Genomic DNA, 11,832 nt, shown 5'->3' with positions numbered 1-11,832 from the left:
GGTTTGTTTCCACCGAGATAGGACCGCAGACAGTTTGCTCTTCTGTGTGGTAAAACAGGGCAAACCTTGGCTGTGGTGTCTGCTGCCACACTCGAATGCAGCAGTTGTGGATCTTCTTTGGGTTATTTAACATAGTCAAGAATTTAAGAGGGATGTTATGTTTCCTATGAGCTAAATTTTGATGTTAAGGCATGGTATTTTTTTTTATTTATTTTTTCTTTTTTTCTTTTTTTTTTGTTGCAACAACCTGTTTGAAAGAAGCAAATATTTGCTTTAGAACTTAAGCAAACACGCTGTCGGCCAAGTGAGCTGCATTCATCACTTGTTTTGAGAGCGTAGTAATTTGTGTTTGAAGTTAGTTTTTTCCTGAAACAAGTTCCGTTTAAACTCAGCATCCTGTGGTTGTAAAATAAACCGTTCTACATGCTGCGCAGGACTTTTTTCTTTTTTCTTTTATTGTTTAGTTTTTAGTTTTTTGTTGTTGTTTTCAGATTTGCACCAGTGAATCGAAAAAAGTGTCCAAGATAAACAACAATCAGACGCTTCTTACAATGTTAACTCCAATCAGCTTTGACATGAGGCACAGACAAAAACACCTTTAAAAAAGATCAGTTTTCTCTGTTTTCCTTCTTTTACTACCAGTCCTTTCAGACTAAAGATCACGTCAAACACAATTATTGCACTTTTTTGTCAAAGTATGCCCTTTCTAGTAACTCGAGAGTTTTACATTTCTTATGTTATACATTTGCCCTTACCGTAGACTCTCTTATTTTTATATTTCTTTTCTTTTCTTTCTTTTTTTTTTTTTTTTACCTCAGTTTGACTATCCATGCCTCCATTTACCTTTAATTTGCTGCTGGTACACCCGAATCTCCCCACTGTGGGAGAATAAAGGTTATGTCTATTTCTGCTGCACATGGTTTCTGTTAATAGTGAGGAGGGGAGAGAGAATATATCACATATCATGACACTTAGTGGCATTTTTTTTTTTATCCTCATTTACCACACCTATTTATTTATTTAGCCATTTCTGGGCAAAATCTACCAAAGACAAAAGTTCAATCAAGTGCTCATGTTTGTACATGCAGAATTTCAGTTGTTCTGCTCACAGGGGAATACTATTGTGTAGAAGCTTGCTCACATGGTCTCACTTTAAAGATTTTCCACCCTCCTTCCTGCAGGCTTTACAATCACATACATGGGCCTCATTCTACACCAAACTTTGACAGGAATTCCTGCAGGGACGACTGGAAAAACAGCGAATCTTTGTGGCGCTCTCTAAAGCAAAATAAATGCTCTTCCTCGTATGCACTACAGAATCCTTTGGATGTTATATTTTAGGCTGGACTCTGTGTGCTGTCTTCCTTGGACAACTGCTGGTACTGCTGAGGTGCTGTAATGGTTTGAAGAAGAAGATTAACAGTTTCAATATTACCTTCAGCAATTTTCGTGTATTTTGTGTGTGTGTGTTTGTGCATTTGCATTTTCTCTGGGGGAAAACCTCACATGTGATCTTTGTCCAGATGACACAAATGAATCCTAGTCTGGTGGGACATTTTGTCCAATTGGCCAGAGATTGTGGCAAAGTGTTTTCTCAAATGGCTGAAGTTGAGTGACAGCTTTTTCCAGCTTCCAGCTTTTTTTTTTTTTTTGTACTTTGAAGTATATCTTTTAATGTACAAAATGTACACCAACTTTACTGCAAAAAAATGACACTAGTGTTGCTCATTGTTTACTCTTTTGGTGCAAACTGCTAAGAGCAGAAGGTGTAAAATTAATATAGTTAAACATTAGTCAAACTGCTCACCTGCATGCTTTTAGGCAATGGTAAAAAAAAAAAAAAAAAAAAAACAATCACATCACTGCAGCTGCACAACTTTGACCAATTTCACAACATTGAAATTTCATTTTCAATGAGTCGATGCAGAGGGCAAATCCAAATGCAGCCACAGGGCACGGCTTGCAAAATGCTCAGACACTAGTTGATGAAATCAGAATTCAGCCTTCTGTATGACCCAATTGCAGGGATCGCTGAGGGGGAAATCTCGTTGCACGGCAGCCAGGCTCCCCCGCGGTTCCGTGGGGCCTCCGCACACATAACTCATTTCAGCTGTTTGGTTTCTCTGGAGACAGATCTCGGATCAACCCAGGAGCCATTTGGTTCCTGCAGAGAGGAGTCGAGTCAAGATGATACTAATGTGTATGTGATCTAAGGAAATCTTTTCAGAAGTTGACCTCACAGCCAACTCCACTGCACGAGAAATGCTCGAGGACGAACGTCGAAAAGCGAGAAACGAAAATGGATTTGCGCTGTCAAGATTTAATTTGTGCAACTCGAGTCGAGAGCAGTGAGAGTTTCTATTATTTCTACGTCAAATTTCACCACAAATGTGGGACGAAAATCGTGTGGAAAAAGTTGTTTATTCGGTGGCGATTTCCTCAATCCGACATCAAAGCCGCACACGACAAAAGTAATGGATCTTTTGCTTTTTATTCTTATCTCGCCAATCTACTTCACTATCTTGAATGTTGCTTCTGATGTAAAAAAAAAAAACCAAACAAACAGGAAGGAACCCCTTTGACCCTGATTTTGTCTCTCCTTTAAACCAACAAAGCGCCTTACATCCCCGTTTCACAAAACGCTCCCCAGAAATTCACTTCTGAGGACCAAGTAGAGAAACAGCTGATAAGACGTGCCACTCATCCTCAGTAATAAACCATGTGAATGCATTTAAGCATTTAGGATCCACTTGTTATCAAACATGATGTGTAGGTCATTGTCTTGAGGCTCTAAGGGTATATTACAGATTTATAGCCTTGTTGAAGCACTTGAACTGAAAAGGTGTTTGTGTAAGGCTGAGTTTAAATTGAGGACAAGCAGAGGAAGGGTGTCAACACTGAAACTCAAGTGGAGCTTTCCAGATGTTATGCAAAGGATATGAGTTAATTCCTCTGAAGTCCCAGACCTGCTGTTTTTCTCATGACACAAAGCAAACCCGGTGTCAGCCAGATGCAACTTTTCTATCAGGCGTGAGAAGACATGCACGTCTACTTGAGATCTTTAGGTTTTAATTTGTTCTACAGCTTATGTCAGAGGCCAAAATTAGAGTTGGAGAACCCCCAACTCATAGTCCTGCCTGTGCTGTACTTGCAGAGCTTCACAATGATACACGCAAGGTTCTCCTAAAATTATTTCCCAATTTACCCCCTCCCCCCCCCCGCCCCCCCACCACATACACACATTGCAGCTACAAATTTCCACGTACTTCAATGGGATTTTATGCATCAGACCAACAAAAAGGTTGTTGATTATTGTGTTAAAAAAAGAAAAACTGTACATGAATTTTAATCTTTTTTGCACTTTTACCTACAAATACAGCTCCAGTTTGTTTGGCAAAGATCTCTATTACCATTTTACATCTAATTTTTGCTTCTTTTTTTTTTTTTCTTTTTTTTTAAAAAAAAGAAGGTGAAGTGTTGTGAAGAACCGGTCGGTGAACTTCCTTTTCAAGTTCTGCTACAGATTCTCAATTGAATTTAGGTCTAGACTTTGAGCCATTTTAACACATTAACATGCTTTGGCCTAAGTTATTCTATTGAAGAGCTACAAGGGTTACGCCATATTGTGACCCCTAGCAAACTTCTTTATTAAGGGTCACATCCATCCTCCTATCAGCTATGAGAAGCTTTTCTGCCCCATCTGAAGAAAAGCATCGCCAGAGCATGAATTCGCCTCCACCGTGCTTCCCAGTCAGGATGGATGTAGAATATTTTTTTCCTCAACAAATTTTGTTTTACATAAAAGTCAAAAGACTTTGGCTTCATCTGGGGAAAGCTTTCATTTCTCATCCTTCATCTTTCATTTCGGCAAATGCCCTGTGTCGTCTCGCTCGATTCGTGCGCTTTAATTGAGACCGAACGTCTTAAAACGCCGTCCGCCTCCAGCAGATCAGGAAAAGCCGTGTCAACTGCGGTGGAAGATGTCTGGGAAAAATAGACCTGGAGGTGGAGATCCGCCCTGTTCCCTGCAGTTGTCCAAACAAAGACATGGGGACGCCTTGTTGACTTTCAAGCAGTGCACCTGTAAGTCAATACATAGCAGATGTGCCTTTCGGCTTTCGGATTGTGCACACAGCATACTCTTACCTCATGAGCAGCAATCAAGTGAAGATAAAAGCAGAGGATAAAAGATCACGATCCATTATTCTTGTGCCTTTGGAGGTAATATTAGTTAAAGGAGTTACCATCTTAAACTGGTCCGCCGGGGAGGTAAACAAACTGCTCAATCAGTTTTCTGGCATGTAAAACAAAGGACATGCAGAACATACGGCTGCTTTTTAGTTTGAATGCAGCTGGTCAGTGTGAGGGTTAGTAGAGTTGTAGAGTAATTATGGGACGGCACCATCAAAGAAACATGAGTAATCATGTCAGGCTGGGGGAAAGTAACTATGAAAAGAGATTCAATCACTGCAGTGCATGATATAGTCAGTTTGCTGTTAGCTGGCTTCAGGGTTTACCAATGAAATGTTTTTTTTTTTCACATTCTTTCACGTGAATCTTGTGTTATTTCCAACAAAGACAAATTTGAATTCAGCTTGTTTGGGTTTTGTTTGTCCAGATTCGACTGTTTAACTGTATGTAGTATTTGTGAATCATTACAGAAGAGGAGCAAAATTAAAAACAGAGCTTCTTGTTGCATCGCTAACCATGGAGGAAGTTAGAAAAGTCCCTTGGCGTGAGCAATGGTAATGTCAGATTTATATATCAAAAAGTGGTTAGATAAAAAAAATATGCATTCATCTAATGGATTTGCTACCGATTTTTCATTTCAAATCTCCTTAACTAGAGTTTTGAAATACACATTTTCTGCTGTAGGGAAAGACAATTTTGCATAAAATTAAGTTTTGTTAATTATATTGATGATGAATCCTTTTAGACTGTATTTTTAAATGGATAAAGAGATAGCAGTTTTCTGCCCCAGCTTTGCTCAGGGTTCTTTTTTTTCTCCAGTTTCATTTTAAGACATAGAAAATGCATCTCGAGTTAGACTGTTATGTGCATTATGTGCGTATCTAGAAATATGTTTTAAGAGACGATTTTTATTTCTCAATTTCTAGACCTATTTGGATAAGTTAAAGTATTTGCTGTGAAGTGAAGGTGTTTTGATGTATACATTCATTGATCCAGAGACAATTGTGTATTCTCAAAATAAAAAACTTCTCATCCTTAAATGACCAAACCATTTCCCTCTCTCCTCAATGATAAAATTCATTTAACAGAAAATTCTAATACCAGAAAATTGCAACAGAGTTAATGAATTTGTATCATTGTGAACCAAGGAAAGATCAACCTGAAGTAAAATGTTTTGAGGCGTGGAAAACAGGGATTTAGTAAACCACCTTCAGCACATTGACCTTTGCCAACAGTCCATTACATTCCTGTTCACTTGGCCTCTTCCCCACAAGGTCAAACATTGCATGTCCTCCACAGCTGCCAAGTCTATTGTCCAAAATGAGTGCTGGCCCACAGGTCCAGGTTCAGCTGTTTTAATCGTCAGGTTCAATCAGTTCCATCGGCTTGCCTTTCCTGTCATGGGAAAGTGGTTGTCGCCACTTGCAAACAAGGGAGAGGAGGCATACCCAGAATGCTCTTGTGCAACACAGCTGCCAGTAAATGAGCAATGGGAAATGTTCAGCATCCAAAAAAAAAAAAAAAAAATTCCCCTACACACACTTCTAAAAAGAGCTCACATTCCTTTGCATCCAAGCAGGATGGCTCAAAGTTTTGACCTTTAAAGGACCAATGGAGGAAAAAAAAATCTATTAAGTTTCATAAACCTTCAGCATGGGGAAACACTTGCTTTGGACTCAAATCCAGCTCATTAGATGAATCCAGAAGCCAGCAGAGAACTTGTATTCAAACATTCCCCAGTATTTGAGCATCTCAGAACGAGACCTTGATTAAGACTTGATGACAAAAAGAGTCGGACATCTGACAAATTCTCAAGCTTTTATTCACAAAATCCACCCCAAGAGTTTCAAACAAAAACCCAAGAAGGCATCAAGATGAGGGCAACAAGATACAAAAAGCGGACTTTGGCAACAATTGTACAGAGAGCAGGAACATGCCATTTCAGTTTGGGAGCATGCTCATTGAACTGAGCCGGTCATCCAGGATCAACGTCACTCCTTCACGTACGTCCTCACAGCCACAACATCTCCCATTATGCATTTCTGAGGAGAGAACACAGACAGGTCATCTGGAGCAAGTCTTTAGAAAGTTATGCAGAAGGTGATGGAGGAGGAGAGCGAGGGGGGAAAAACAAGATTTAGTGTGAATTTCTATTACTATGCTCATGTTGTGTGGCAAAATTGAATTTCAGCATTTTAAGGGGGAAAACAAATGCTTGTTAAAATTCAGTTTTTCCACAATATTAAGACTAGGCGAGTCAAACCTGCCCTTGATATACATGGAAACAGAAATGAAAGCAACATTACAAGATTCAGTTTTCTGCTTTGATAGCGTGACTCAAGACTTAGAAAAAGAATCCAAGAATATATAAAAAAAAGCAATCGTATCTTACAACTTCAGTCGTTTGACATCATTTCTCTGCAACATGCACAGTTTTTAAGTACTAAGGCGGGTCTTCATCGGCTTTAAAAAAATAAAAATATAAAAATACACTCACCGCCACGAGTTTGCCATCAGAGATCTCCCTCTCGATGTTCGTTTCTTTGCCATCCCAACTCTGTTTCTGAATGAGCTTGCCGTTGTCCAGACTAACCACACTCTGCAGGGCGGAGAAGAGGGGAGAGGGACACACTGTTAAACTCCAGCATTGGGAGGATTGGACGACAAAGCTGCAAGTTGCGACTCCTTCCGAATCCAAACGTTGAAGTCGTCAAGACCCAACAAACTAACCCTCGTCTTCCGGTCATCAGCAGTCGTCTCGTCGAAAGGCTCGTTAAGCTTGAACTTGACCTCGGTAGTTTTGAAGGCGCTCTGAGACTTCATACAGATCAGCCCCTGATCATCCACGCTCATCACGAAGTTGGGCTTGGTTCGGTTCCCCACCTGCCGGGTGGCAAACCCCACACCTGCAGCACGGAAGGAAACGTTTGAATAACATTTCGGAGAAAATTCAGCAACTTGAGTATCGATAAAGGACCCGTTTTGCCTAATTTAATAAGGGCTCACCCAGTGCCTTCATGTAGTCGTCAAAGTTCTCGCTGGAAATCATCTTCCATGTTCCCACAAACTGGTCAACCATTGTCGCAGTCTTTGGTGTGATTATCCTCCACAACAAATCGTAACTTTCTCTTGACCAGTATGATGAACTGGCCAGGCAATGGGTGCTTTTAAAGGGCCAGCTCGCTTTTTTTTTTTTTTCCCCGTAAACGCAAGTGAAGCCAATCGCATCCCTCTATGTCACAACACAAGTCAGACATTTAAATAATTTTAAGTCCCGCCTCCGATAATCCGAACCTTTTACTTGCAATGCTGTCTATTAAATCTGACTATTTTCTTTTGTTTGTCCTATGTTTGAATCTATCTCAGAAGGATCTGAATGTATAATAAAAAAAATTATAAAAAATCTGAAAGAAATCGACAGTGCAAGAATGTAATGGTACAGGAGAGAGAGAGAGAGAGAGAGAGAGAGAGAGAGAGAGAGAGAGAGAGAGAGCGCTTAGTGGGGAAGTAAAGTCACCACCAGGGAAAATGTCATTCAGGTTTGCTTATTTGTACAACGCAATCTGATTGATCCAGAGTATTAGCTGATAACTGTGAGGTAAAGGACAAACATACAAACAAATCGATCAATGGATGGACAGCCGGATGGATGAAATGACAAATGGATGAACAGGCATTCATGCAAATGAATGGCAAATACATTAAAAGTCTATTGAAAATGGTTAACTTGATATTATATATGTGTCTAATATATGATAGCTGTGTTAATTTCACTTGGACTGCTTTTTTTTGTTGCTAAATTTCATAAAAGTCCAGCTGTGTCTAACAAAATATTAGATTCGACTGACTCTGTACTGATTAATGCCAGCTTTATTGCTCGAAACGATTTTAACCGACTGGTTCGTCGCTCACAAAAAAAGTATATCTGAGGTACACAGTTAAAACAAAATTCACAATGAGTGTAAAGCAATTCTACCGTAACTTACAAAAGGAGTCGCATTTAGCTAAACATATTGTTTTATTGTACATTTCCAAGATTGCACACGCATATAAATACAAACAAATTCAAACAGGCGGTCATTTCTTGCTCTGCGGGTCCTTGTCTTTGCAGCGGGACTGAAACGCGCTCAGCATCTCGCGGCAAGTCAACCTTTCCCCCTTCATCACCAGCCTCTCTCCGTCCACTGTGGTGACAAACAACAACAACAACAAAAAAACAGAAGACACAATGAGATGACTCGGAGGAGGCGGCACTGTGTAAGGAGTGAAACACAGGGGAAGTTAACTCTGAGCAAATGTCAAGCACCACAAAAGAGACTCTGCTGACCAACGCCAAATATTTGTGTGCAGAAACGTGCCGTAGCTCACGCTAACCAAACCACCAGGAACTAATTGAGGGATGAAGTGTTTGTTACTGACGGCAGATTATAAGTCTCCTCAGAAACTTGGATCTATTCTGAATTTTTAATACGAGGGGTTTGGACGCGGATGCAGTCATGTGAGAAAAAAAAAAAAAAATCACAATACCCTGCAACAGTCTGTCTGATTTTTCTGACATCCATTGGATACTTAATATCAATTCAGGTGCATACAGACGAGAAAAACTGAACAAAAGAGCTTTCAGTAAAATGTAACGAGAGCACAATTTCTCGTGAGAAATAAATTAGGACATCCGTAGATTTATTCACAACTACGTCGGCTACAATTACAAACGGGCATAAATCTGCCGCTTCGCATTACGGACGAAGGCCATTTAAAACCGGCAGCCCGAGGAAGTTCTCACAGAAAGCAGGCTGAAAGGCTGTTGAAAAGAAGTCTCTAAAAACGATAAAATGTCGTCGCAAAACATAGAACAGAGTCTTAATGCTGCTGTTACATTAAGAGAGAAGAAGAGTTCACTTTTCCAGGGAGGTGAGCAAAGATGAAACATTTGCTTTTTACCATGAAGGACAAACTGAAGTTTACGAGACAGAGACCAGGACTTCAAAAATATTGTTAAACTTTCCTCAGACTTTCACTTTCAACCAAAGTGGGTAGGGATTCACTAGCTGTTAGGGATTGGGATGTCCTAATAACTTTTTTACTAGCTAAGAAAAATGTTGTTTGTTGATTTTATAATAATGAGGACAATGGGTTTTTTTTGGTGGTTTATAAGAGCTTTGTTTACAGGATAAAATAAAGAGATCAGACATCAATATGTGAGCCTTTCCAAATTTAGCTTCTCTGCATTGGTTGCCCATGAAATAGATGAAATAACTCTAATTCTTCTTCTTAAATATAATATTTTATTGCTCCATGTGTTCCCAAGAGGCCAGATTGCTTTCAGCTCTTCCTGTTAAAGGGGAGAGATTCCTCTCCACTGTCACCACATGCTTGCTCAGGACAAAGCAATGCTGCAAACTCAAGATCAATGCGTCGGGTTGGACTTCATCATGTAGATAACTTTATTCCAAATGGCATTAAATGATCAGTTTTAACTGCATTCTATGATTGGGTTGTCTTGGAATAAACTGGACTGATTTGAACTTAACTAAATTCTGTATCACTGAATATAAATTCTCTTTGTCTTGTTGTGCGCTAGTGCCACAATCATCTGAACTGGGCAGTCCAAACTGTTAATAAAGTTTATTAACATGTCTATGTATACTTAGACAATATAATCATAACTTATTAGACTCTGAATTTATTATGATGTTCCTTCTGTTGAGCAGTAGAACATTGCCTAACAGATCAGAACCCATTGATATTCAACCGGTACTCATTGAAAAAAACAGCAAAGCTGCACATGGCCCGATTTCTTACCATACGTTACGTCGATTACTGGTTCCGACTTGTCGTGTTTCACCACAGAAATCACCTCACAGTTCATGTTGGTGGAGCGGGCCTTCGCTGAACCCACCAGAGCCAGAAACTCTCTGAAAAGACAAGCAGGCATCGGGGTCTTTGAGTCCTCCACATCTGGTGCATTAAACCTCATCAGTATGTTAGTTGATAAATGAAGTCAATCCTTTAAATGACAGAGGCATGCTGCGCTGACACTGGTTCAACACTGGCCTCAATTTTAAAACAAAAAACTATGATAAACATAAGAGGGGGAATAATCATTAATTATAAAATCTGAATGTTTCATACTGACTATTTCCTCTGAGCCTTATAGGAGTGGTTTCAGGGAAAACCATCAGATATTAGGAGACCTTTTGTTACTATTAAAGAAAATTGAATGTGTAAAAACTATACAAGAAAGCTAGACTTACTTATTACAGCTACTGAAAGGACAAACTATCTTTGAGAAGTCACTTCATGTCTTGAATTTTACAACTGAGAAATACGTACTTTTGCTTTCGAGTACTTGACTGTGAACTGCCAGCGATATGCAGGTGCATTAAACAAATAAAATTAATTTTAAAAAAGGGTCAAATTAATAAAAAGGGCAGCTTCAGCTTTTTGACCCTTTAGAACAGAGAGAGGCAAATCCTGGTTCTTGATGGCTGGTCTTCGTTAATATCGACTATTTTCTCACAAACAACAACCCTGCCATTATTACACAAAATTTACAAAACAACGGCATTGTAGCACAACAGTAACGCTGAGCGAAGGTTTCTCACCTTGTTGAGCGGACATTGGACTCGAACGGACAGAACTGGATGGTTATTTTCTTCACAGCTTTCAATAACACGGTACTTTTACTGGTGGCCGCCATGTTTTCTGGAATGGTGACCTCTTACCTCGACAGGAAGTGAAGCGTCTAGTTGAAACCACTAGAGGGCGGCAGAGGATGGGGAATATTCCAAAGTGAATATTTCCGACTTTGGGTCTATAAATATGGTACAATACAATACGATGCAATACAATAAAATATAACTTTTTTAAAGTATAACTGCTGACTAATTTGTGTCCTATCTCCTTCTCAGGTATGATGCTATTTTTGTCTCGTAGTTAATTTTTTCTTGCACATTATAACACATATATTCACTCATGCACACTATGCACCACTGATTTCACTCTCTACCACACACGAAATTTTGATTTATAAGTTAATTTGAATTAAATAAATCAATCCCAAAAGACTGGTAGCAGGACCTGACTCAGTATTACTAGTTTGTGGCTGAAATATCTTACAGAGTTTTGCAAAGTAGTTCAACTTCAAGTTTGTTTGATTTTATTTTTTACTTATTTCAGCTCATCTATTTTGATTGCACAAATCCAAATTCAATAAAGACAAATGTGGTTTATATCACTGATGATACTGATGATTTCAGTAGGACATAATTTTGTCTTCCACATACAATCAATTTTAATCCAACTGCATATTTACAGTTCAGTTCTTAAAGACTTTTCTCAACTCTATTATAACTCACAATTTGAAAAGTAGACACTGACAGTGCATTTATTCATCCCTGAGACAACCAGCCAACTAGCAGCTTCTTACTTAAAATCCAAGCAGAAACTTAGAGCAGACTATGCTTTTGCTGTTGCTGCTCCAATTGATGCATATGCAACAAGCACTAATGGAATACATACCCAGTTCAATTTAGAAAAAAATCACTTAGTTTTAAAGAGAGAATTATAACCCAGAATGAAGGAGTGGCCAATGAGCTGCAGAGCTCATAGCAGAACAAAAAAATGTGGAAGTATTTTTTT

General features: G+C 39.1%; 2 protein-coding genes across 2 annotated transcripts; both read right to left on the bottom strand.

Moving 5' to 3' along the window:
* Positions 1-5,995: 5,995 nt before the first annotated feature.
* fabp4a (fatty acid binding protein 4a) lies at positions 5,996-7,353 on the bottom strand. The gene is made up of 4 exons (XM_014981226.2): positions 7,198-7,353; positions 6,922-7,097; positions 6,689-6,790; positions 5,996-6,233 (listed from the first exon to the last, which is right to left on the bottom strand). The coding sequence occupies exons 1-4, from the start codon at positions 7,268-7,270 to the stop codon at positions 6,183-6,185; spliced, it is 402 nt and encodes a 133-aa protein (XP_014836712.2). The 5' UTR covers positions 7,271-7,353; the 3' UTR covers positions 5,996-6,182.
* Positions 7,354-8,190: 837 nt separating this feature from the next.
* On the bottom strand, positions 8,191-10,951 carry mrpl53 (mitochondrial ribosomal protein L53). Its single transcript, XM_014981227.2, has 3 exons — positions 10,797-10,951; positions 9,994-10,106; positions 8,191-8,375 (listed from the first exon to the last, which is right to left on the bottom strand). Exons 1-3 carry the CDS (start codon positions 10,889-10,891, stop codon positions 8,269-8,271), a joined length of 315 nt encoding a protein of 104 aa, XP_014836713.1. The 5' UTR covers positions 10,892-10,951; the 3' UTR covers positions 8,191-8,268.
* Positions 10,952-11,832: the final 881 nt, after the last annotated feature.

The sequence above is a fragment of the Poecilia mexicana genome, unplaced genomic scaffold, assembly GCF_051168715.1.
Source record: "Poecilia mexicana isolate PSO_F unplaced genomic scaffold, ASM5116871v1 scaffold_11, whole genome shotgun sequence".
NCBI classification, from domain to species: domain Eukaryota; kingdom Metazoa; phylum Chordata; class Actinopteri; order Cyprinodontiformes; family Poeciliidae; genus Poecilia; species Poecilia mexicana.
This window is presented reverse-complemented; position numbering and strand designations above follow the sequence as displayed.